General features: G+C 36.7%; 1 protein-coding gene and 1 long non-coding RNA gene across 4 annotated transcripts in view; one reads left to right on the top strand and one right to left on the bottom strand.

Moving 5' to 3' along the window:
* The window catches only part of intu (inturned planar cell polarity protein), a 36,315-nt gene extending 19,241 nt beyond the window's left edge, over positions 1-17,074 (bottom strand). The window contains exons 1-4 of one of the 3 annotated variants that reach the window (XM_082162336.1): positions 16,689-17,074; positions 13,419-13,987; positions 11,867-11,952; positions 1,920-2,117 (exon numbers count right to left, since the gene is read on the bottom strand). In XM_082162336.1, coding sequence (XP_082018462.1) covers positions 1,920-2,117; positions 11,867-11,952; positions 13,419-13,987; positions 16,689-16,780 — 945 coding nt within the window. In that variant the 5' untranslated portion in view covers positions 16,781-17,074. Of the gene's footprint in view, positions 1-1,919; positions 2,118-11,866; positions 11,953-13,418; positions 13,988-15,921; positions 16,269-16,688 lie in introns of those variants that run through there. The other 2 variants (XM_082162335.1, XM_082162334.1) reach the window with 2 other exon arrangements.
* LOC309493354 lies at positions 6-27,995 on the top strand. The gene is made up of 3 exons (XR_014203860.1): positions 6-146; positions 623-720; positions 27,808-27,995. It is a non-coding gene; the product is annotated as an uncharacterized lncRNA (long non-coding RNA).
* The last annotated feature ends 1 nt before the right edge of the window (position 27,996 follows it).

Raw genomic sequence — 27,996 nt, 5'->3', positions numbered from 1 at the left:
TCGTACTGCAATCAATTTTTTAAAAAGTGTGCAGAATCCACTCTCCCTGAGTGCATTCTGCGAGAGTGAGGGCGGAGCGCTGATTTCGCGGCTTTACTTCCTGCTCACTACTGCGCAGGTCTGGTCCCGAGATCGCTACTGCGCAGGTCTGGTCCCGAGATCACTACTGCGCAGGTCTGGTCCCGAGATCGCTACTGCGCAGGTCTGGTCCCGAGATCGCTACTGCGCAGGTCTGGTCCCGAGATCACTACTGCGCAGGTCTGGTCCCGAGATCACTACTGCGCAGGTCTGGTCCCGAGATCACTACTGCGCAGGTCTGGTCCCGAGATCGCTACTGCGCAGGTCTGGTCCCGAGATCACTACTGCGCAGGTCTGGTCCCGAGATCGCTACTGCGCAGGTCTGGTCCCGAGATCGCTACTGCGCAGGTCTGGTCCCGAGATCGCTACTGCGCAGGTCTGGTCCCGAGATCGCTACTGCGCAGGTCTGGTCCCGAGATCGCTACTGCGCAGGTCTGGTCCCGAGATCGCTACTGCGCAGGTCTGGTCCCGAGATCGCTACTGCGCAGGTCTGGTCCCGAGATCGCTACTGCGCAGGTCTGGTCCCGAGATCACTACTGCGCAGACTCAAGTTCCAATATGTCAGCGCCATATCGGGACACTGGCGGCTTCAGTTCTCATCAATGGAAGAGAGCGAAGGGGCGTCGTCCATCTTTTTTTACAGTCTATGGTTCTGGCACATTGATGGCGCTTTGCTATTTTGAGGCAACTGAAATAAACTGAGCCATTGACCAACAAAAACCTGGTCTAGTCAATGGCGCAATATTTTTTTTGTTATTTAAAGAGCGCATTAGTAATGTGCGCTAACAGGCGGGTCCACAGCGCGCGTACACTCTGCTTATTAAACACACAGGGACGCACAGCAGGAGCACACAAACATATTAAAAATAAAAGGATTACAATGTAAAAGATTATTATCGTGAGATGAGACTCTGATTGGTTTATTGCACGTAAAGCCCAAAACACACCCATTACTCAGTAAGAGAATGGGGACGACACTTTTAGACCATGCGCCGCGAGCACCGACCATTTTTCCCGTCGTTAAACTAGCAAAAATGTATTCGGACTCGCCCTAAGTGAACTTGCGCCCTGCGCTTTAGACCATGCACTTAGATCCTTAAAATAGGGCCCATGGTGTTGCTGATCAAATCAAAAGTTTTCCCTTCAATCCCATTTTTCAGCAGTTTTATAGGATGAGTCCTTCATGCCAGATTGAATCAAAATCCTTCTCAAAGTCAACAAAGCGAGCCATGAGCGGAGGGTGTGAATGTGTGTGAATGTGCTCAGATGTTGTGTGTTTGGGCAGAATGAGAAAGTTCTGCAATCGTATATTAATAATCCAGCAGAATATTTTCCCCAGGTTGCGATTGGCACATACGCCTCTGTAGTTGTGTGGCTCATGTTTGTCTCCTTGTTTAAAGATGTGTGTTATCAGGCCTTGATTCCAGGAGTCAGGGAAATATCCTACACTCAAACCAATGTTGAACAATTTCATTATTGTGGTTTTCGCTATTTACATGGCAGAATTTCCATTTGCGCCTTGGAGACGCGTTGAGTTTTTCCGCTATCAAATTCCGCTATGTCAATTTTGAATCCGTCATGGCGTGAGTGCAACTGGCTTTTAAAGGGAATGCGAGATAAGACTGTGATTGGTTTATTGCACGTAAAGCCCAAAACACACCCATTACTCATTAAGAGAATAGGGACAACACTTTTAGACCATGCACCGGGAGCGCCAACCATTTTTCCCGTCGTTAAACTAGCAAAAATGTATTCGGACTCGCCCTAACTGCACTTGCGCCCTGCGCTTTAGACCATGCGTTTAGATTGTTAAAATAGGGCCCTAAGTGGAACAGACTGACCTCCTCCTGCGGCGAGTCAGAGTCCAGCTTGAGCGAGAGGTACATCACTATGTGCGGTACATGTGCGATGGACATCTGGAGCTCGACTGTGTCCTCGCCCCACAGCAGTCGGACCAGCTGACTGACCGGAGGAGACGGTTTGGGTCTCGAGTCCGGGTCGCTCCCGACGGGACACACCGTCTCCAGAGTTAACCTCACCTGAGAAACACAGAGAAAAGATCAGAAATAAATACTGATGATAAAATAAAACTTTTTTTTTACTAGTGGGCGCAGGACACTATAGTTCATTTATGTAAGTGAGGATAGCAAAATAAAGTAAACTGTGACATATTATACCCAAAAAGTCTTCATACAGTGACTACCAGTACAATTAATAAAATATTTGGGACCAAAAATGATTCAGACACTTTGACCTGACCATGTTTTGCTGAAGTGTTTTATGTTTAATTGCTAATTGCCTTTTTACACCACAGACTGAACAAAATGAAGCATTGCTTGGTAATAGGGGTTATGCGCAACATACTTCCGGGTTCTACAAAACAGATATAACTACTTCCGGTCGTCAGCTACTGAGGTAAACACAGCGTAGGAATGGCGATCTTTTATAGCTGGTGTTTACAGGATCTACCCATTCTATCCATTTCAGATGTACATCGTATTGCCAAACGGACTTCCAGAGCCCCGAGTACTCCGTTAGATAAAGGATTTAAGTTTTACGCCTCCTCATTTATTCATGATTATGAAGGTATGTAAGTTAGTATGTAGCTTTTGCTAATGGCACCCGATGTAGAGTTAGCTAACTATCAGTAAGTTAGTTTAGACTTGTATGCTATCATAGTAGTTTAACCTTTTATATTTGCTTGCAGATGATTAAAACAATCAAATGAAGACTGCATTTTATTTTTTTTATAAAAAAATTTTTTCTGATACTTAAACATTCGTGACATTTTAATTAAAACAGAAATAAGAATTGTTTTCTAAAAAAGCGAAAAATAAGTTACCTCAGAGATCACCTACCGCTGCCGATACGTACGGTAGTGCAAACCGGAAATGCTTATACCTGTTTTCCGGTTCGAACGTTGGGCGTTCCGCATAACCCCTATTGGTTGACCTAAATTGGTATTATCTAATTGTGTAGTTAAATTAAACAGCTGACAGATATTCAACATAATTCATTTGTGAGACGGTCTAACAGAAGGATGGACAAAACCAGTGAAATATCCACTGATTTGATAACTCTGAGTTCTTGTCATATTTTATTACCATTTTCTAAACTATAGCGAATAAACTGTGATAATGTGAGAAATGTTGAAGGTGTCTGAATTAATTTTTGTTTGACTATATCTTAGCTGAGAAACCAGGACTCAGGACCTTATTTAATTTACTCAACTTATAAATTAAATTTGGTCTGTGATAATAATTATGTAAAAATAATTTTTCTATGAACTCAAAACTAATAATTTTTTCTACTTGTAGTCCAATCAGCTAGCATTTAAGATAAAGAGGACCTATTATGCTTTTTTACATTTTCAACTGTCTTTAGTGTGTAATGTTGCTGTTTGAGCATGAAAAATGTTTCAGGAATGTACAAACAAAATTCCCGCCCAAGGCATATGCAATATAAAGAGGCGTGGCCTTGTTGAGTTAGTTAGTAGTGGTTATGGCAAGGGGCGTGGCTTTTCCAAAACACACTAAAAGCGCTTGACCAATCACAACACACTGGTCCAACCGACCAATCAGAACACAGTGTGCTTTTCAGAAGGAGGAGCTTCATAGAGACAGGAACTAAACAGAGCATTACTGACAGACTGGGAAGAGAGGAGCAGCAACAGTGGAGAATATGGGGAAAATAATGTGTTTTTTGAACATTCAAGCATGAAAACCTCCTCTAGTAGAGCCCAAAAACAACATCAAGACTTTGAAAAGGGGCATAGTATGGCCTCTTTAATATGAGCACTGATATTACATAACAGTGATGTAGAACTTTCTTAGTTTGTTAAGCAGACTGAAAAGGTTATATAGAATTACAACTAAAGCAAGTTGTGTATATGTGCCGAAATGGAAGAAATACCACAGAAAAGAACAATAATGGTGACTTGCCATAACTTCCATGAGACTTCCTTCAAAAACAATAAGACAAATCGGTCACACTTTAGATTAGGGTCCAATTCTCACTATTAACCACGACTTTTGCCACAATAAACTCCTAATTACTGCTTTATTAATAGTTAGTAAGGTAGTTGTTAAGTTTAGGTGGATGTAGAATATGGTCATGCAGAATAATGCATTAATATGTGCTTTATAAGTACTAATAAACAGTCAGTATCCTAATAATATGAATGCTAATCAGCAACTAGTTAATAGTGAGAATTGGACCCTAAACTAAAGGATTCCCGAAAAATCATACTGACCCAATATTTCAACTCGATTTATGATTTAAGATGAACATGTATCTCGAGATTCAGCCCAGGACTAAAAGAAACAGCACTTTCTAAGATTGTACAAATCAAATAAAGCACACCCGGAGATCACTAAACACAACAGCGCCCATCTGTGAGTTAACGGCGCTCAGAGAGCGGCGTATTCACTCCCACTCGCTGGTTTAACATGCAGAACAGACACACACGAGTGTTTGCTGACCGCGAGCAGCTGGACTGCAGCGCTGAGCTGGAAAAACAAGCCTGTTATTAAGAGGTGTGGAAGACTGCCGAATTCAGATCACATAGAGATATTATATCATCATGCATCACGGCCAATGCTAGCTCTTCTTATTATCAGTGAGGTCTATAATATCTGGAGAGATCTATATAATAGCATTCCCGAACTCCATGACTGTTGCTTGACTGGCTGACACTTGATGTAAGTATTATTGTTTATTTAGATGTGCTTCCAAAAACATATAATATATAAAAAGAAAAATGTATATGATACTTACATTACTGTTCAAAAGTTTGAGGTCGGTAAGATTTTTTAATGCTTTCGAAAGTCGTCTCTTATACTCACCAATGATGCATTTATTTAATACAAAATACAGTAAAAACAGTGATATTGAGAAATATTATTACAACTTAAAAGAACTGTTTTAATATATTGTCAAATGTAATTTATTCCTGTGATCAAAGCCATAGCTGCCAACTTTTGAGTTTTGCTTGGAGTGAGATTTGGGGGGGTTGTTGGGATGTAAAAAATAATAATCTTGCATCACAATAAGTGTATTGTGATTGTCAAAACATTTTAGTAACTAAACTGAATTTTATTAGGTTTAGTGACAACATGTTACAATGTTTATATGATACAATGTCTGGTAAGCTACGTTTTTTTATTATTGCTAGAAACAAATTTCAGGATTTCAATTCAGTTCAATTCTTGTGATTTGATTTAATATTGACTAATTTGGATAAATATTAGGTAGGCTACACAAGATAGGCATTAATTTTTCTCAAGAAAAAAAAAACTCACCTAATGCTGTAAACATACAGAGAGCCCAATCAGCTGGCAGTATTATTTTAGGTTAAAAATAACTCAAATTAAATATAATGCGTTTTTTATTATAATAACAACTTTATTTAATGATAGAAGTGAAAATATAATAAATATGTAATATAGTAGCCTACACATATTTAGCAAAATACTCTCTATTTAGCTCTTTTTTTCTAGCCAACTAACGTGCTATAGCCTATATTATGGTCATTAAATGGCTTTCCTGAGGTAAATGTTATGTGATATAATTGTTCTCCTGCTGTTTTATTGACCTCTTTCCGCAGTTGAAAAACACTGATTGATCGATATTATGTATGAGGAATATACATTTCGGTAAGTTGTACTGTTTCTTTTAACAGTGTTCATTCGTGTTTATTTACTATTAGCTAGTAGAGATGATCGGGTCACGTGCCGCTAGGGATCTGTCGCATCACATTTACAAACGCCAGTATTTATCGTTTGAATTTCGTAATAAAATTGACAGAATCTGAGAGCTGAGATTTTTTTTTATATATATATATCATAATAACCTGCTCTCTCTAGTCTGTCGGCTTTGCGTCGCGATTTTTCTGTGCGTGAGAAAAAGGATGTGTGGCGTGAGAGTGTGTGAAAAGTGTTAATTGCGTGAGTAATTGAGTGAGAGTTGGCAGCCCTTGTCAAAGCTGAATTTTCAGCATCATTACTCCAGTCTTCGGTGTCACATGATCCTTCAGAAATCATTCTAATATGATGATTTCCTGCTCAAGAAACATTTATTATTATATTATCAATGTTGAAAACACTCAGGATTCTTTGATGAACAGAAAGTTCAAAAGAGCAGCATTTATTGAAATAGATTCTCCTTACTGTAACTTTAAATACAATACTGACTCTTCCGACCACGCTTTCTTCGTCGACTCTGCCCTGATTCACGTCTGAAATGTGTGCTAGTGTCTTCCATAGAGGCTGCTTCATATGTTGTTGATGTATGTCGTGCCGTAAAGCCGTGATTCTCGCGAGATTTGTCGGGACGCCACCTCTCAAACTTGCATTGCTGGTTTTACCAGATGATTCGCCCTACTACGAGTTCGTTTACCATCGAAATGATTTCGAAGCTGTTATATAAAGGTACAAATATTGCATAGTGTGCCTTTAATGCATGCATAGATGAACAAGGCCCTGTTTACATCTGGTATTAAGATGCATTTGGTCGATCGGATCACAATTTGAGCACAATCTAAAACGCTTTGAGCTCGTCCACATTCCAACACTTCCAGAGGTCGTCAAAAACACATTGGACCGGATTGCTTTCGTAGTGTAAACACTCATGTGATCGAATGTGTTCAAACAGCCTCAGAAGACCGTATTCTCTCCGTCCACTGAACTCATACGTAACATTATGGGATAAGCTCTAGCCAAACGAGATTTAAACTCTGTCAGCTGAAGACCCAAGTTTGGTTTGAAGATGAAAAACGTATCAAACACAATGTTCTCTCACCATTCCTGATATCTAACACACACTCACAGCGGTCGGCTGATCTTACGGCTGTCAGAGCAGAAACTAAAGCTGATGCTCTCCGTGTGTTTTTCCGGATGTAAAAAGTATTAATTTCTCAAAAAAATCCTACTGGTGTCAGTGTCCAAAGAAAGACCAGTGGACATGATGATTTTGTTCCTGTGGTGTAGTAACTCTTAACATTTAAAATGAACAAATCACACACCGCTTCACGTTACCTTACAATTTCATAAATCACCAGCCGAGACTCATTTTAAAATCTTGGCAAGCCTCTGGAAACCTCACAAGAGCACGGTTCCTCAACCCTAATGTCATAATAGCCTCGCCTGTCCTTTTTTGTCCTATGGTGTAATTTGCTATCGGTTCTCGTCCTTTAATCACTTTCTCCCTCTCTCTTCTCCACAGGATAATGGCTCTTTTCCTGTGGCCTACAAAAACAAGCGTTACCGTAACCGCCGTCGCTGCCGTGGCGACAGAACTCTGTAATTTCAACATTCCATCCTCTCCTAGGCAACAGAGTGAGCAGAACCAGCTTGAGAAGGGATCAAACGAAAGGCGTTCTCAGAGAGAAGCGGAGTCCAGCTGAAGTTATAGACAAACGTACAGTTGCATCAAAAGTATCAGCACAGCATTCATGACTGTGGCATAACTGGCGTGAGGCACGTTGCATGTTAGGGCTTTGTTCAAATCACTGATGCTGTAAATGTAGGGGTGTAACAATATATCGTGTCACAATATATCCCAATACAAAAATGCATAAATGTGTATAGTTCGATCCAAAACGAACATTTCTGTGAGAGAAAAGAGTTTTTCAGAGTTTTAGTGTCAGTACTACATTAAACTACTATATATAATGTTGAATATAATGTTTAATAATGCAATGGGGGGAATATTTGTGGGTCCTGATAATGCCAAATGTCTGATGCTATCAGTAAAAACACATTATTTTAAAATGTATCTAGTCAGTGACAGAGTGCAAGTATGTTCGACTATAATAATTCTGGATTTTCAGCTTCAGAATCATGAATATTTGTATTCTGGTGTCTCGATTGTCCTGTGCATTGTGTTATCAGCACCAAGCCTATTCATTTACACACACAATGTAATACCAAATTTAGCATTTTTTGTTAACCTTTTACCATATGTCTTGTAGTATCGCAATAATATCGTATCGTGAGTTCAGTATCGTGATATGTATCGAATCGTGACATGATGAGGGTATCGTTACACCCCTATTTAAGCGCTTTGTGAAGCACATGTGATTCTTCACAACTGTTTTAAGGTTAAATGCTCTTATTTTCAAACACCAGAGAAGGAAACTGAGTTCACGGGTTGTTGGAAACGTGCCTTCACACTCCATCCAGCTTCTGGGTTTTGGGTTGAGATCAGTCGTAGCTATTGTGGCCATAAATGGAAAATTGAGGAAAGTTGAAAACTGTTTAACTTTACTAACAATTTGCAACAAACAACAGCCTCACTAACCCAAAGAACTCAGCGGCACCTCAACGACATGAGGAAACCATCAAAGCTTAATGCACATCGACAGTCAATTTGTCTCGTTTATGACAAGATTAAATCCATCAATATTTCACAGAGACCAAATTACGTTTAGCTCTAAACAGTTTGCATTCGTTAATGTAGAAAATATTGTTAGCCTGGAGGGTTTTCAAGAAAAGAGCATTTACTCGCAGGCCAAGAGGCGCTGAGCGAAAACCAAAACCACTTTTAGAAAGTGCTCATCTGAAAACATTATGTCTTGTTAAAAAAGTCTAATTTCAAGGCAGTTAGGTCAAATTAATCCCTTAAAAACAGACCTCAGTTCCCAAAACATGGAGTTGCCCTTATGTGCCCTCAGCGTTTGGGAGTTTATGGGAAAAAGCTGAGCTTTTGTCTTACAAGTGGTGAAAAGCATCTGAGATTTCTCAGCTTTCATCCTTATATTTACCTCAGGGTTGAACTGCTGTCGACGGCTGTATAGAGCAACAGAAACATTTGTTCATTTTCATTGTTCAAGCTTTGTCTCAGTTTTAAGCATTTAGACTCGTTTGGAGCATGTGTTTCAGAACCTGGAGTGTTTTCTCCAGGCGGCAACCTTCCTATCTCTCTCCTGAATCAAACACAGAAGTGACTTAAACTGCAATTCATCGACTGGCCACTAGAGACCGTCTCCTTTACAGCAGAAAAAATTTTTTTACAGCCTGGTACATAAAGTGGTTTTGGTCTATATCGCTAATTTTGCCCTTCATGACGACTGTGAGGAGGTGAATTTTTTTTTATAACTCATCCGTTTAAATTTTATTAAAGGAAAACTCCACCGTTTTTTGAAATAGGGCTTATTCACTTTCTTTCCTACATTTAGATAGGTGGGCAAATGCATTTTTGTCTCAGTGCATGCATTGTTTTAGTTTTACAGGGTCGGCGCTAGCTTAGCTTAGCACAATGAATGGAATCCTTTGTTGCCAGCTAGCATGTCCTGAGTAAAAGTGATATAAAATTTTTTAAAAACCCACCTAATTACTTCTTGTGGCCTGCGTATTCACAACAAGTAGAAATAGTGATGCAGATTAACACTAGGCGATTTCCTAGGCAGATATTGACTTATATATTAAGGACTATATTAGGGGGAAGCACAGGCGAAGCACTGCTACTTGGGCGTGATATCTCTGCGCCCAAGTAGCAGTGCTTCACCTGTGCTTCCCCCTAATATAGTTCCAAGTCAATATCTGCATAGGAAATCGTCTAGTGTTAATCTGCATCGCTATTTGTACTTGTTGTGAATACGCAGGCCACAAGAAGTAATTAGGTGGGTTTTAAAAAAAATTTATATCACTTTTACTCAGGACATGCTAGCTGGCAACAAAGGATTCCATTCATTATGCTAAGCTAAGCTAGCGCCGACCCTGTCAAACTAAAACAATGCATGCACTGAGACAAAAATGCATTTGCCCACCTATCTAAATGTAGGAAAGAAGGTGAATAAGCCCTATTTCAAAAAACGGTGGAGTGTTCCTTTAAGCCTTAAAGTTCTGCATAATTAAGGGCGTGGCCACTTGAGTGACAGGTGGATTGCCGCTGATGTCACTACTCGCCGTTTGTCTTCTGTCTGTTAGCGTCATGTCACCTCAGATAATCGCCTCTTTGCCCATTTTTGGTAATCTGGGAGTGACGCGCTGCCAAGATGGGTGTCAAAAATGGCAAGATCCGCCCACTTTGGGCTTCAAAAATGTTCTCCAGAAACCTACAGGTGACGTCACGGACACAGGTTCATCGCACGAAAAAAATCGTCCCAAGATCACGTGAACAAGGTGTCTCAAAAGATGTGTTTTCAAATGTCTCCAGATTAATGTACAATACAGGCCAAAAGTTTGGACACATTACTATTTTTAATGTTTTTGAAAGAAGTTTCTTCTGCTCATCAAGCCTGCATTTATTTGATCAAAAATACAGGAAAAAATTTAAATCATCATTTATTTCTGTGATGCAAAGCTGAATTTTCTTGGCAGTCTATCTAGGGTGACCAGATGAGATTGGCTGAAATTCGGGACCGGGGGGGGGGGGGTCTATGGGTCTGGGGTGACGGGATGGGGGGCTTCTATGATATCAGACTGCGTAGCCTAATAAAAGATAATGAATTTCAAACCTGAACCAAACATATTTTTATTCAAAGATAAAATTGATTTATTCAACAGTCTGTCATTATTCTGTATTGACAGGTGCAATATTTGAAAATCGATCATATATTTTTTTTTATTACATTTATATCTGCATTTATGTAAAAACTTAAACTTTCAAACATCAAAATGTCATTTATTAATATGTTTTCATGTCAAAATGACATACAAACATCTTTTCCTATTCTGTTTTGCTTGCTATTTTGCAGGCTTGCGTGTCGCGTGAAAAATAGGCGTCGGTTCTGTTTCTAGCATGCACGCGTTTTCCGCGCGGCTCGAGGCGCGCCTGAGACGCGCGTCACGCAGGCAGTGTGCAAGCTCTAACCTGTTAACAGGGAGCCGAAATAAAAACGGACACGCCACGCAGCCAGTGTGTCGCCGGCCTCAACCTCCGCAGACAGTTTTTAATGTTTATAAGACAATAACTACTCAAGATTTTGCTTTAGTATAATTTTCGGGACAATTAGGGCCAGATTCGGGATTCGGGACAACAGTTTCGATTTCGGGACTGTCCCGGATTTTTCGGGACGTCTGGTCACCCTAAGTCTATCACATGATCCTTTAGAAATCATTCTAATATGATGATTCATTATCAAAGTTGGAAACAGTTCTGTTGCTTAATATTTTTTTCATAACCTGTGATACTTTTTTAGGATACTTTGATTAATAAAAAGTTTAAAAAAATTAATTAAAATTTAAAAAAAAGAAGCAAATGTTTTAAAAATAGAAATCTTTTGTAACAACAATATACACTACTGGTCAGTAATTTGGGGTCAGTCATTTTTTCTTTATTTTTTTAAAATAAATCAATACTTTTATTCAGCAAGGATGTGTTAAATTGATAAAAAGTGATAGTAAAGAAGATTTATATTATTAGAAAATATTTTTTTTATTTTGAATAAAAATAAAGTTCTTTTTAACCTTTTATTCATCAAATATATTAGGCAGCAGAACTGTGTCCAACACTCATAATAAATCAGAATATTAGAATGATTTCTAAAGGATCATGTGATAGACTGGATGTCACATGTGACACTGAAGACTGGAGTAATGATGCTGAAAATTCAGCTTTGCATCACAGAAATAAATGATAATTTAAAGTATAATAAATTGAAAAACAATTATTTTAAATTGTAATAATATATCACAATATTACTTTTTTTTTTTTTTTTTTTCTGTATTTTTGATCAAATAAATGCAGGCTTGATGAGCAGAAGAAACTTCTTTCAAAAACATTAAAAATAGTAATGTGTCCAAACTTTTGGCCTGTACTGTATATGTAGCCACAAATGCACACTTACCTGTGTGGGACCCGGTATACAGGACAAAACTCTCTCGATGTTTTCTGAGGTGACGTCCACATCGTCCACAGCAACCAGAGCATCACCTACAGAAAGCATGAAAGATATTCAACTCAAAGATCACAAACATATGATCACCGTCGCCTGATTCCCGAGCTTTTGCTGAACTGTACTTCTAGTACCATAAGATAAAAACAAACGCACATCAAACAGCACCTCCACCTGCCTCTGGTAGATCTGCACACTCTTCTCTTTGCGGCATGCAACGATTTCCCCTCAGTTATTTCAGATAAACGGTCTAATTGCTTTAGTATGGACGGGCGTTTGAGAAACAATCGTAAAAAGCTGCTGGGGAAAGCGTTTTCGGGGTGGTGTAACCCGTTTGGAATTTCTTTGGTCTGAGTCTGGGAGAGAGTGACTGCGGGTTCCCCTCGAATATCGGTTTAGTACATCAACAGAAAAATATTCACGGCTGAAAACTGAACAAACGGCTTTTTTTGTTGCTTCCAATCGTATGATTTCATTACCAAATGTGCCGGGAACATTAAACTAAAGAGTGTTTAACAGGCAGTTGTAAGAGAGAATATTAATAAAACCAACCACAACACCAAGCCACAGCTCGACTTTACAGTGTCATGACATCAGCCAGACTGTTTTGTGAGTTCAAAAAGTCTGAATGGCTGTTAATGCTCTGCTAGGATGGTTTTGAATGGATGCTAGGCGGTTTCTTACAGAACCGAGTCGACATTTTCCATGATATTCTGGTCTCTGGATTGGGTCTCTGAAGTTCATGAGGTATTTTTGCCTGTTTTACCAGCCGGCAGCCAAATAACACACACTAGCGTTCAAGAGTTTGCCATCTTATTATTTAATTACAAAAAATAAACTAATAGTTTTATTCAGCAAGGGTGCGTTAAATGTATCACATGTGTCCGTAAAAGATGTTTATAATGATATAAATGCTGTTCTTTTCAACTTTCTCATACAATCCTGAACAAAAATCATGATTTCCACAAAAATATGAACTGTTTTCAACATTGATAATAATAATAAATGTTTCCTGAGCAGGAAATTAGCATATTATGGTGATTTCTGAAGGATCATGTGACACCGAAGACTGGAGTAATGATGCTGAAAATACAGCTTTGATCACAGGAATAAATTACATTTTACAATATATTAAAACAGTTATTTTAAGTTGTAATAATATTTCTCAATATCACTGTTTTTACTGTATTATGTATTAAATAAATGCATCATTGGTGAGTATAAGATCGACTTCTTTCGAAAGCATTAAAAAATCTTACCGACCTCAAACTTTTGAACAGTAATGTAAGTATCATATACATTTTTTTTAGTATGTTTTTAAATGAATTACATTTTAAAATAATTTTTATTTATTTATTATTTGTAATAATATTTCACAAATTTTCTGTATTTTGATCAAATAAATGCAGCCTTGGTGAATAAAAAAAATAAAAAATAAAATTGTCTGATCATCACTAGTAAAAATACTAGAACAATGACCTGCTCCTTGTCAAGTTGCGCTTACCAATAAGAATCTCAGCACACTTGCTGGCAGGACTGTGTGGGACCAGACCATGGATGATGAGTTTTCCTCCTCTTTTCCCAGTGTTCCCTCCTGGCCGATGCACGACCCCCAGCAAGGCCTCCAGCAGGCCGCCTCGGTCTGGAGATGGAGGAGAGGCGCTGCCGAGACGCTTTGGGTTCAGATACACACACACGTCCTTCAGGCGCTGCTGCTGGACCACGACTCCCGGCCGCTGTCCCGCTTGATTCTTCAGGATGGAGGCGGGATGCTGGGAAGATCCTCCGTCTTTCCCATCAGCGGCTTTCCTTTGAGAGGACCGCCGCTTTGGTCTCAGGATCTTGGTGAACTTCTTGAGTTTTGCTTTGGATTTGTTGCTGGAGTTTCCTTGCTTTTTACCATTGTCGCTGATAATCTCCGCCTCCTTTTCGCTGAAACGTACGTGATTGGTCGCAGCGGAGTGATTGGCGGATGCTCGGGCCAGCAGAGCTTCTTCTTCTCCCTCACTCAGCTCCAGGTAGAAGAGTTCACCGTTCTTCTGGACATCATCCAGCCATTCCGGCTCTAGGTCACTGAAACAGAGGGAACATTAAAGAAGCATGCGATAATATCCAGATAATCTCTGAATGTCATTGCATTTGATTTCTCAGAACTAGCTTTTCTGAGCCAGCCCATGCAGATCCTTGGGCTAAAATCAAGATGAATAAGAACTATCAGAAACTATTTCATCTAATTCAATCAACTTCATAAGGAAGAAATCATGCAGCTTTTATTTTAGTACAATTAATGATAAATTAATATAATATTTATTCATATTTTGAACTATCAGAAACTATTTAATCTAATTCAATCAACTTCATAAGGTAGAAATCAAGCAGGATTTATTTTAGTACTATTATTTTTACACTATTATAATATTAATATTTTGAAAAAGCTTTTATTTTCAGTTTTCATTTAAATTTAAAATTTTTAGTCATTTTGTTATGTGCTTTTTGCAATTTTTTACATTTAGTTTCCCCCCAATACTTCTATTTAGCTTTCATTTATTTTTATTTCAGTTTTATTTTTCTTTTTTTTAGTACTTCAACTTAACCTTATTTTATTTCAGTTACTTCACTCAACATTTTTACATTTCATTTTTTTCATCTTCAGCATAATTTCAATTAATTAAAACTCTTTTGTATCTTTTTTGTATCTCACAGCACAAACCGAACTAAACTCTACTTAAGCATGAAGTCAGAATGCCGCAGGGGAAAGACACACATCCGAGACCTCTGAAACACAATCCCCTCCTTCATTCCAGAATATCTCGACTCAATATTCAAGCCATGCAGACATTATGTTTTCTTCTCCATTTCTAAATTAAGCCACGCTACTTTGGAGGTTAGCTCTTGGCAACCACGTCCATAAGTTCACTAAAGATGGTGAATAGCATATAATTATTTATGATGGCTGACTTTCCAAATTGGAAACAGAAATTCCCCTTAAAAATGAGAGAGGGCAGAGAATGGACGAGGTCTATTTTCCCTTTTCATGAGCCTCTCTTAAATGTGGGTCAGGAGAGACCCCTGAACTGACAACTTATATAAAAATAATTAGAATTTTATATATATATAATTTTCTTTATTTTTTTCCAGTTCCAGTTCAACTGGAACCCCCCCCCACCCTGTTTTTTTTTTTTTAATAAATTAATATTTTTATTCAGCAAGGATGTTTTAAATTGATAGAAACTGATAGTAAAGAAGACTCATACTGTTAGAAAAGATTTATATTTTGAATAAATGCTGTTCTTTTAAACTTTTTATTCACCAATGAATCATGAAAAAAGTATCACAGGTTCCAAAAATATATATATTAAGCTGCACAACTGTTTCCAACATCGATAATAAATCATCATATGAGAATGATTTCTGAAGGATCATGTGACACTGAAGACTGGAGTAAAGGATGATGAAAATTCAGCTTTGCATCACATAAATAAATAATATTTTAAAGTATATTAAAATCGAAAACCATTATTTATTGTAATATTTCAATTGTCAATTGTAATAATATTTATATTACTGTTTTTTTCCTTCTTCCTATTTTTTTTTTTGTTAATCAAATAAATGCAGGCTTGGTGAGCATGAGAAATTTATGTGTGTGTGTGTGTGTGTGTGTGTGTGTGTGTGTGTGTGTGTGTGTGTGTGTGTGTGTGTCTGTCTATCTATCTATCTATCTATCTATCTATCTAGCCTATCTCTCTCTCTCTCTCTCTATATATATATATATATATATATATATATATATATATATATACACATACATACATACATACATACACACTATGTAATATTAAGATAGAATGTATATATATATATATAGGAATATGTTTACATACTGCAGTCAAGTTGACACCGATCTCAATAACAAAGTTTTATGGTGAAACATGCAACATGAAAATATCGAATTAGCAATCCAGTTATTATGAATAACTATTGTTTGTGAATGTGTTGATGTTTCTTACTCTGAGTAATCTGAGTCTGAGTAACTGTAACTTGATGCATCGGAATCAGTTTCGCTCCCTCCTTCAGCCTCCTTGTTACCACGCAATTCGGACTCAAACTCCGTCTCATTCCCCTCTGTAAGCTGTCTAGAAGCCATCAGCGCATTTTTCTACATCAATAACCTGTGCTCGTATCCATTCAGCGCTGTTTTAAGAAGCGAATTCCTCTTTTCAACAGCAACCGCGTCCTGTCGTGTTATCCGCATACGGGTCTTGTCCAGAGGGCACGTGACGCGTTTCTCAAATCGTGATTGGTAGAATCGAGTCGTTTCTATAGCAACACGGAAGCTTTTGTTGAACAAGCGTGGAACGAAGTTACGCATCAAGAGAAACGACAACAGAATCGCCTGTTCGACTTCAGAATCATTCATGCTGTTTCCAACAGAAAAATAATATAATAAAAAAAATTAAATATCATAATAACGGAATAGCCTATTCAATATTAATAAAGTTTCGTTGTAAAATTTCGTTGTATTTATACACTTCAACAAATTTAGACGATTTTGTCATAATTATTAAAAAATCGATTTAACGTCGTATTAATTACTCATTTTAAAAACATAAATAAAGCATTAAAAACAAAACAACAGCTTCATCCTGCACTCGAGTGGCCAAAAAACCCGCACGAGGTCTTTAAATCCCCTCCGGCGCGCGAGGAAAAGCTGCTCGGAATTCAACTTTGTAGCTGAGAAAAGCAACAAACAAACAAACAAACAATTCCTACTAACCTGTAAAGAAGCACACTCCGTATAGAGTCAAAATCCTCCAAGTTCTCTGAGAAAGACTGAAAAGATCTCCCATCCGAGCAAGTATTAAACATTATTTATGCTTCAAGTTCATACTTATAACAAACGGTTTCGTCGTTATTAATAAATTAGTGCCCTTGATGCGGTTGATAGAACCGATCCGACCATTAAATCTCTCGGTCATTTAGTTATTTGAATATATTAGAGATTAAATGAAGACATTTCGTGAATTGGTCTGGTTTTCTCTTGTGAAAGACAGCTGTTACTGTTAAAATCCAGAAGGTTTGGAAGCTCCGATTATGGCGTTTTACGGAACAGACGATGATGAATCCAGTCTCTTGTGGTGTTCTTGAGTACTTCTCCAGACCACGACAGACTGACTGACTGGGCCGATGCTCGTCAAACGCTCATTCTCATGGCAAATGGAGCATGTGTGTGTGTGTGTGTGTGTGTGTGTGTGTGAGAGAGAGAGAGAGAGAGAGAGAGAGAGAGAGAGAGAGAGAGAGAGAGAGAGAGAGAGAGAGAGAGAGAGAGATGCTTGGTTGCTGCTGCCTCCTTGCATTAAAGAAACATTTCGTTGAAACTTTTAAAGGCAGGGTAGGTGCTTTGTTCCAGAATTTTTTTTTGTATTATGCTGGTTGAAAGTCTCTTAACATCCTGATAGCAATCACTAAGTTAAGTAGTTTAATAATACATACACACACATATATATTTCTATAGGCCTATATACACACACACACACACACACACACACACATACATGATATATATCGATATATCATCTGTGGAAGGCCCATCCAATCATTGCATTCGGTCAACGTATTTTCAGATACATGTAATGTATATACACACAAACACACATATATAGGCCTATATACATACATACATTATACATACATACATGATATATATCGATATATCATCCGTGGAAGGCGGATGACAATAAAATGCCTGTCCAATCATTGCATTCGGTCAATTTATTTTCAGATACACGACAATGACGTACTAAAAATGGAAAAGTTTTACCTTCTTTTTATAGACGACAATGTTGTCAAAATGGTCCCCGAAAACGACTAAAAATGCTGTATTATTCATGCCAGGCCAGTAGGTGGTGATGTCGCTTTGTAAAGAAACACTAGACCGCCTATATACTGAGCACGTTAATACATGACGTCACCGTTTCACAGATTCACGTTTTTGAGATGATAATGGTATCGTTTTCAAAATGCCCGAAACGCTGTTGTCGTGTAAATGAAAGGCCATAATGCATAAAAAGTTTAAGTTTGTAGTAGAAAGCGGTGTCGTGTAAACAGCCCGTTTGACAGATGTCAGTCACAGAGCACCGCAAACGAAACAGCGCCGCCTTTTACAGTTCCTCCTGAACCGAAACAACAAGCTTATGCTGCGTTCACTCACTGTAATTTAGAAGAGATGGAAACACGTGACGTTACATTCAGAGCGGTTTGTGACTCGAGTTTATGCGTTTCAATGGCAACACTATCAACGGTGTAATGAATCTGCCGCATTCAGGTGGTACAGGTCAGAGCTCTTCAAGTTATGTTCATTATTATTGTAATGTTATGTGCTTTGAGACATGAGGTAGTTTAACGCCGTCTCTCGTGACACATGTGCGTGTTCATGTGTTTTGGAGGAGGCGTGGCTTTGAAGACGCTCTGAAGGAAGGGTGGGGTCTTATCTTACCTGACATGTTGTCACTTAAATATTATTAAATATTATACTTTCAGCTAGCTTGCTATTGCTAGCTAAATTAACAACCCAAAGCTATTGTAAGTCTGATCATCACTAGTAAAAACATTGTGAACTAAATCTATCTGCGAAACAGTTTGTTGCAAATCGAGGCTTCATATATCCATAATTAAATGTAAACCACATGTGGGCATGATAACTTATTACCAAACCTCACACATTATATCTTTCAGCCGACTCATAACTCCTCATGTCACTGATCATAACTATAATTCTGTTCTCTGTACTCATGCAATAATTAAAACAGACATTAAATTTCTGGAAAATTAAGTCTTAAATGTTCATACAATGATGCCTAGCATTTGTGTAATCTTGTAAAAAAAGAAAAAGAAAAAAGAAGTTTGAAATAAAAAGTTCAGTTATTGTTTTTAGATCATATTTAGGCCTGCAGATTCACCATTTTGTTTCTGTCAACAAGATCATGATTCCCTCCCAGAGGATGCATGCATGAATTATGTAGTGAATGCAGTGTTTCTTTGAATAAATGTTGTAAAGTTAAAAAATTTAAAATTTTCTATATAAGTTTTTATTAAAAAACAAAACAAAAGCATGACTTTATGGTCTTGAAAATCAGTTTTAAAATATTTCCAGGTTTTCCAGAAGAGTGCGAACGCTGTAAGCAGTGTTAATGCCGGAACGATGCTTGAACTCGTGTTGCATGACAGGACTGATTTAGTTGAAGCACCAACACTTTGCTGCGCACATCGATGAAGGCTTATATGCTTATATGTTGTTTCCTTTAGCATTCAGACAAACTAATATGTGTTCAAATGTTCGAGAGTAGTTTTATTAATTTTAGTGTAGCTGATCGATGATTTTAATACACATGACAAAATGCAGTCAGCTAACCATGAAAAGGAAAGTTGCCACCGAGGTGGATTGTGGGTATTGACATTTTATGCATCTAAAGTTTTAAGTTCTACATGCATTATTGAAGAAAATAACATTTAATTCAGGTACAAAATGTTTAAACATATAATAATAAAGGTACTTTCACTCCAAAAAATAAGGGTTGCTTGAAATTCAATGCGTGGTGTTTAAGTCACCGCTGCTTCATCAGACAATAGCATGAAGTCGCGTTAAACTTTGTGGGTTTAAACAATCCATTTATTAACAGTAAAAAGACATCGTTTTTGTGTAGAGGGTCGTGCTTTTACTTGTGTTTGTATTTATATGGCCTCTTAAACCGAGGCGTTTGACGCGTTGTTTTAATCATCGATGTGAAGTCGCCGCGGTGACGTCATCCCTCTCTACCGTCGTCGAGCTTCATCGTGTCGCAGAACGGGTCCTGGTCGAGCGATTAGACTCACTAAGACTATACTTTCAGGGATCATTTCTATAGTTTTTAACTTGGAAGTGTTTTTCTAAAGTGTTGAGTCTCCCTAACCACGATGATGAGCGATAATGTGGTCCTCTGAGCGTGAATCGGGTAGAAGTCTGTGATTTCATTACGGATATCTATCATTGATGAACGTTCATTGATTCTTTTGGAATCTATGAGGAGGATTGCATGATCCGAGTGGTTATTATATATGCTGTTATCAACAATAGAATAAAATGTAATTATAATATGTAAATTGTACTTACGAATTTTGATTAGAGGAATTGTTGTTTGTAATGGGTTGTAAATGTGTCAGATACATTTATAGACAAGAACTGTTAAGATTTATAATAATTTAGAGGTATTAAATATACTTCATATGTACCATTAAAATTCTAAAACATTTCGAAATAAGGAGAATCTTTGTAAAATATAATTGCGCCATGCTTTCATTTCGCGGTCACGTGATTCATTGAGCTTTCAATCTCTTTACATGTGTTAAAGCAGGATAGACCAGTAGCACCTCAATGCAGTACATGAGATCCGGGGGGCGGAGTTGGATCCAGATATAAGGGGTGGAGATTGGTAGGTTTAGGGGTGGGTTTAGGGATTAAGGGGTGGAGATGGGTAGGTTTAGGGGTAGGTTTAGGGATTAAGGGGTGGAGATGGGTAGGTTTAGGGGTAGGTTTAGGGATCGGGGGTGGAGTTGGGTAGGTTTAGGTATATGTAAGGTGGGAGGAGTTGGATCTAGATCCGACTCCCCCCCCGTGGATTTCATGTTCTGCAGTGAGGACCATCTCGGATAGACTGCAGTTTCATTATGTTTGAAGCAATTCCTGAAACCTGATACCAGAGCGAATAGTAGAATTAATAATCACATAATTTATCTTATCTTGTTACTTTAGTGACACCTGCTGGTCACCTGCTGGTCAAACGTTATGAAAACAGCGAAAAACAGCATTCACCAAATCAACGCCATCAGAATTTTGAAATACAGATACAGGCCAAAAGTTTGGACACATTACTATTTTTAATGTTTTTGAAAGAAGTTTCTTCTGCTCATCAAGCCTGCATTTATTTGATCAAAAATACAGATTTTTTTTTTAAAATATTGTGATATATTATTACAATTTAAAATAATTGGTTTTCAATTTAATATACTTTAAATTAACATTTATTTCTGTGATGCAAAGCTGAATTTTCAGGATCATTACTCCAGTCTTCAGTGTCACATGTGACATCCAGTCTATCACATGATCCTTTAGAAATCATTCTAATATGATGATTCATTATCAAAGTTGGAAACAGTTCTGCTGCTTAATATTTTTTCACAACCCGTGATACTTTTTTAGGATACTTTGATGAATAAAAATGTAAAATAAAATAAAATAAAGAAGCAAATGTTTTAAAAATAGAAATCTTTTGTAACAACAATATACACTACTGGTCAGTATTTTTTTTCTTTCTTTTTTTGAAATAAATCAATACTTTTATTCAGCAAGGATTTGTTAAATTGATAAAAAGTGATAGTAAAGAAGATTTATATTATTAGAAAATATTTTTTTTATTTTGAATAAATGCAGTTCTTTTTAACCTTTTATTCATCAAATATATTAGGCAGCAGAACTGTGTCCAACACTCATAATAAATCAGAATATTAGAATGATTTCTAAAGGATCATGTGATAGACTGGAGTAATGATCCTGATAATTCAGCTTTGCATCACAGAAATAAATTATAATTTAAAGTATAATAAATTGAAAACCAATTATTTTAAATTGTAATAATATATCACAATATTACTTTTTATTTCTGTATTTTTGATCAAATAAATGCAGGCTTGATGAGCAGAAGAAACTTCTTTCAAAAACATTAAAAATAGTAATGTTTCCAAACTTTTGGCCTGTACTGTATATATATATATTATTTATTTTATTTATTCATTTTTTGCAGTCTATGGTCTTATCTTATTATTTTAGTGGGTAGAACGAGTAAAGCTGTTTGTTGTTGTTAAGATAACGTTTTAAAAGTTAAATTTAGGCTGCTCTGCCTCAGCAGTTTAACAGAGCTCGTCATGTCAAATTAACGAGATGGCCAATCAAATGAAAGAAGGCGGGTCTTGGTCACAGAAGAGGAGGACAAAAGAGTTTATATAAAATATGAATATATGAAACAGTATGAAGTAACGAGTCTTGTTAGATGAAATCACGCAATTTGACAAATTTGATACTCTATTATATTTCTTAAAGTCTGATAATAATACAGCAAGCCTTGTTTACATGAGTAGGCTAAACAAGGCTTTTTACTACAGTTCTCCTCATCATTGTTCCTACTAAGAATTGAGTTATATTTGAAACTAAATGGTGATGACCAAAACAGCATCATTTTAATCCATTTTGATTTTTATATTTTGATCCGTTAATCAACATAGGCCTATATATATATATATATACCACAATCCTCGTCATTTGTCAAATCAATAGTGTTTTTTTTGTTTAGTTTTTTTTTACAGTCTGTGGTACTAACATTATGTGCAGCTAAAGTTTGATGTTTTACATGCTTTACTGAAGAAAATAACATTTAATTAAATTACAAATTGCTTAAACATAATAATGAATGTACTTTAATTCCCAAAACGTTAAAGGGATAGTTCACCCAAAACTTTTAATTCTATCATCATATTCTCACCCTCAAGGTTTCGAACAACAGGGGTAAATAATAAATAATAAATGATGACAGAACTTTTATTTCTGGGTGCACTATCCCTTTAAGGGTCGCTTCAGTTCAGTGCATGGTGTTTCGTCAGACATGATTGAATTCACGTTAACTTTGTGGATTTAATCAATCCATTTATTAACAATAAAAAGACATCGTTTTTGTGTAGAGGGTCGTGCTTTTACTTGTGTTTGTATTTATATGGCCTCTTAAACCGAGGCGTTTGACGCGTTGTTTTAATCATCGATGTGAAGTCGCCGCGGTGACGTCATCGTTCACTACCGTCGTCGAGCTTCATCGTGTCGCAGAACGGGTCCTGGTCGAGCGATGAGACTCATTAAGACTATACTTTCAGGGATCATTTCTATAGTTTCTAACTTGGAAGTGTTTTTCTAAAGTGTTGAGTCTCCCTAACCACGATGATGAGTGATAATGTGGTCCTCTGAGCGTGAATCGGGTGGAAGTCTGTGATTTCATTACAGATAACTATCATTGATGAACGTTCATTGATTCTTCTGGAATCTATGAGGAGGATTGCATGATCCGAGTGGTTAGAATTATAAAAAGTAAGCAAAGATAGAAATTAAATAATTAATAAAATGATTTATTCACTATAAAGATTTTGTTATAAGCAGATATTAGTTTTAATTTATTTTCTTGACTCTTAAATTAAATATTATTGTAATTCTCACAATATTTTTTATAAAGATTTATGCAGTATATTTAGTAGTAATAATCCATCAAATTGAATTCAATAAGCCATTATATTTTATCAAACAATTTTTACTTGGTTATTCAATTATATTGCCTACAGATTATTCAATTCGATGAAATTTTACTATTAATTAATTTGCATAAATCTTAAAAGTCTTCTTTTTTTCTTGCATCTTCAAAGCTCCGCCTAAAAATAGAACGTTTACTTTTATGTAAGTTTAAACGGTGATGATAGCAGCATTGCATCATCTTTTATGAATATTACATTATATAGGATGAGTCTCACTGTGGTTATGGTTTCATCCTAAACCTCCGAGGATATAAACTTCCTCCACATATTCTAAAGTGAACAGGGACAGTCAGTCATTATCAGTTTATGCAGAATTAAAATTAAAAGAAAGAAATTTTACTTATTGCAGCATTCACATTGGTTTTATCTGAACTTTGTGTCTTAATTTTAATATCATCAATCACTATGAGAGAGAGAAAAAAAAGTCTGCAAAGCTAAAATAAAATAACATATTAGATTTTTTATTTAAAAAGTTAAACAAATTAGAAAATGTTATCTTGGCAACTAACTGAACTAAATAATTTTTAGGTTAAAAAGTGTTAAAATGACTAAAACAGAAATCAAAATAAATGTAAGCTAAATTAAAAAAAGAATAACGCACAAAAATAAAACGAACAAATTAAAAAATAAAAACTATCTAAATAATAAAAGCTATTAAAAATAGGAATAAATGCTAATAACAGTGTATTAATAATGAAAAAAAAAAAAAAAAAAAAAAAAGAGAGAGAGAGAGAAAAAGAACCTAAAACAGAAGAATGCAGACAAAGGGAAAATCCAACCCCAGAGTTTATTAAGAGACAAATGGGATATAAACAGGAGTAGCTGATCGATGTGAAGTGACAGTTCTTCTGTTTCAGGTAGAGTAGAGAGAGGACCCCACAGGTATGGTACGGTACGGTAGTGATGTTACGTATGACACTGAAGCTTCGATGTGCAGTTGTGCACATGCGACACAATTTCTAGTGAAGCCCCGTATCGGGGTGTGTATTGGTTTACTAAAGTCACGTGATGGACGACAAACGAAGCCTCACTTTCTGTCCAATCACGTGCGCGTTTCGCTTTGGGTGTCAGGAGGCTCGAACCCCAGATCTTATTTAACAAGCCACTGTCTGTGCTCAGTCTGGTTGATGGGTTTGTGAGGAGAAAAAATGAATTTATTTAATGAACAAATAAAACACAAACATGTAAGGCTTTTATTTGTACACATAACATTGAAACTATGGAGTGTGTTGTGGTTGCTTCATCTGCCAGAGCTTCTAACACAGGCTTCTGGCTGCTTTATTTGAAATAAGCACCAGATGGCGCTGTTCTCGACACTTTGAATCTTTTCCCGGAACAGTCAGGGGAAAGCCCAAAAGCCTCAGTGATTCATGAGGCTTCATTTCCCCATGACCCCATCCCTATGGTACGGTACGGTACAGTCTCCACAGGTCCAGGGGTGAACGATGAGACCAGACGAAGGTGAACTGGGGAGTGTTGGTTTATATAGTGACTGTGATGATGATCATATGGTGCAGGTGGTGTTGATTAGGCCTTTTAGTCTGGTGATTCTTGGGAATGTGTGTGTGTGTGTGTGTGTGTGTAGGAATCTGGTGCTGAGGGTGTGGCTGATGTTGTGGCTGAAAGGGAAAGTTGCTTAATTTTACATTACACTCCTGAAAAAAAAAGAAAAAAAAAAGAAAAGAAAAAGGGGCCAAGCCAAAGATGGCAAAACATTTAGTGGTCTTTTAATGGTATTAACCATTTTAATCACTGGTCAGGAAATTAGCAAGAATTTCACAAATACTGTGGATAAACTAAATTAGCATTTCTTTTGTCATAGCTTATGCTTATATATAGTGTATTTAGTGGATTCTGCATTGTGTTTACCAAATAAACAAACAAAGATGTACAAATATTCTATAGTGATGTAGAAAATATATATAATGAATGATACATTATGGCCTTTTCAGTTATTTACTGAATTTAATAAATTACTTTAATATTTACTTACACTGTAAAATGATAACTTACAAAGGATTAAATTCATCAGAATTATTTACTAAACGAAGCACACAAAATTTATGACAAAGCCCTGAAACAGACAATTAATCAACATATTCATCAAAGCTCAAAAACCGACAGTTAATCAACATAATCACAATTATTTGTCAGACAATTAATCATCAGCCAAATTTCATAATCATGACAGCCCTACCTCCAATTCTCTATATTTAGTAAATCTTTTCCTCGGCTTAGGAATCAGTGTAACCAATCTCTGGAACATAGTTGGCAACATTACTTCATTTTACAATATTTCTTTGAAGTCATATAAAATAAATTCGGAAATTCTTTGTAAAATTCACAGGTCGAACCATCATTACCTGGTGCTTTATTATTTTTTTTCAATACATTTATGATTTTTTTTCAAGAGACACGTCTTGATCACATATCATTTTGGAATCTTCATCTATAATTTTAGCATTTTTTTAAGTGGATTTAAGAGCAGTGTTACCTATATTTTTACAACATAATTTGTCCATTGTAAGATAATCATTAATCTTAAGCTTCTTTAAAGAGGAAACAATCTTTCCAAATATATTCATAGATATGTTCTAATTCCAATAATTGTATTAAAAGATTTTTTTTATCTTGTTGACTTTCTGTTTGTTTATTAGATATCAATTATATTTTGAATGAAAACATTTTCTCTGTTTCTTTTTGCTTTGGCTATTTCCTTCTTGAGATTGCACATTTTCTAATTTCATAATTTCCAAAATTGTCATAAGCCTGATAGTTTAGCATTATTGTAACATCTCTTTATCATACTTTTTTAACCTTATCCTTAAATTGAATATCTTCAGGAAGTGAATTGTTTGTAGTTGAGTTCCTGTATAATTGTAATAAAGGATCCACTGGAGGCAAGTTGAAAGTGAGAACCCAAGTGCAGTTTATTTAAACTAAAATAAAACATGAAACAAAAACATGGCGTGGCATGAAAACAAAAACCAAATCATGAACATGAACTTTACACAACAGTAGAATTACATGAAACAATACTTGACAAAGACACATGGCAAACATGAGGGCTTAAATACACAGACTAATGACAAAACAAGGGACACCTGTGAACAATGATCAGACAATTAACCAATGACAAGACATGGCAGGATCACATGACAAACAGGGAATCACATGACAGACATGGAAACAAGACATGACACAGAAACATGACCAGAACAAACCCAAAACGTGACAATAATTCCAGTAGGTCCCTTGTAGATCTAAGGCTGATAACTGTGTGAATCATTGTATGGTCACTGAAGAAACAATGTCAGTCTGCTGAATTTAATTTCCAACTAAGTTCGTCAGAAGTTGACCAAAAGCCAATTCTAGATTGTAAGGATCTATCTTTATTACTCCCAGTGAAGTCTATCTTATCAGGCTTTCTGTGCCTCCATTCATAATGACAATTTAATTGGTTATTTAGATGAAATATATCAGTGTATTGGAACTGTACGTGGAGGAAAACATGAACAGTGTCCCAATCACCAAATCAACACTAGAGTATATTTATGAGAAATCAATTTCTTCTCTAAATGTTTGTAATAACAACCTGTTTTGTAAAGTATGATTGTCACAATAGATGTTCCCCATAACTAAAACATTATTTACATCTTCTACAACCAAAATCAACCACCTTCCTCAAGAGTGAGATTTACTTTCCCTTTAAAATTGCAACTCCTGCTGATTTATAACAGACCTGAAAACGGACAAAAAGTGGTTACATCATGTTAGGGAGTAACAGTTTAGGACCCAAGGACCAGATGTTTGAAAGAAGACCCAGAGTCAGAGTTATAATAAATTGAAGAAAAGTTTTACTGAAGATAGTTTGCAGTTTCATGAGCAGAAGTTCAGATTCAAGACTCACACAGGAGTTCGTAGGCCGCCCCGCTTACAGTTACAAAGATCACAGCAGTTATACCCTTTCCAAGGTTTAAGCTACGTCATTGCTTACAGGTTGAATAATTCTCATTGGCTAAGAAATAGATAAACAGTATTTTTCCACACATATACAGATAGACTGAAGCATATCTCCATCGATTATGCAGCTGACACTCGGACCCTGAAGTTAGGCACGTCTTGACCTTCCAGATCACAGATTTGGGTTATTGGGCGCCAACATGTCCAGAATAAACACTCAGTCAATCTCCAATAATGCCAGTGGCTCCTTAACCTGTAACCAAGAAGACTAACACACACACCGACACACAGCTTTTCCAAGGTTGGATTTGGCCAGGCTCTAACTAAAAACAGGAGAGTCCTCTCAAAACATCAAGATAATGCACTCTTTCTCAAGGAGAGCTACACTTTAGTCTAAGTAAGGCTTTAACAAAGAAATGGTCCCTTAAACTATTGGCTTCAGTGACCCCTATGTGTTTTAACACGTTGAAGACCTTTCTCAAACACAAAACATTTACCTATTTAATTTCTTGAAGCCGGGATAAATAAGCGAGCACTGTTACTGCATTCAGATATCAAATACTGACATTAAAGAATACATGAAAAGAACATTTCAGTAATCACACTGGTAACTCCTATAACAAAGTAAAATCTCCAGAGAACTCATTCAACTCATTTGATATTTAGAAGGAAAAATATTGATTAATACCTTGATTATAATCACTCATTACATATACATTGAAGCAGCAGTGTATTCCAGT

Source organism: Leuciscus leuciscus (genome assembly GCF_965113295.1).
Source record: "Leuciscus leuciscus genome assembly, chromosome: 2".
NCBI classification, from domain to species: domain Eukaryota; kingdom Metazoa; phylum Chordata; class Actinopteri; order Cypriniformes; family Leuciscidae; genus Leuciscus; species Leuciscus leuciscus.
The sequence above is the reverse complement of the archived record's forward strand: the minus strand, read 5'-3'. Positions and strand labels throughout refer to the sequence as shown.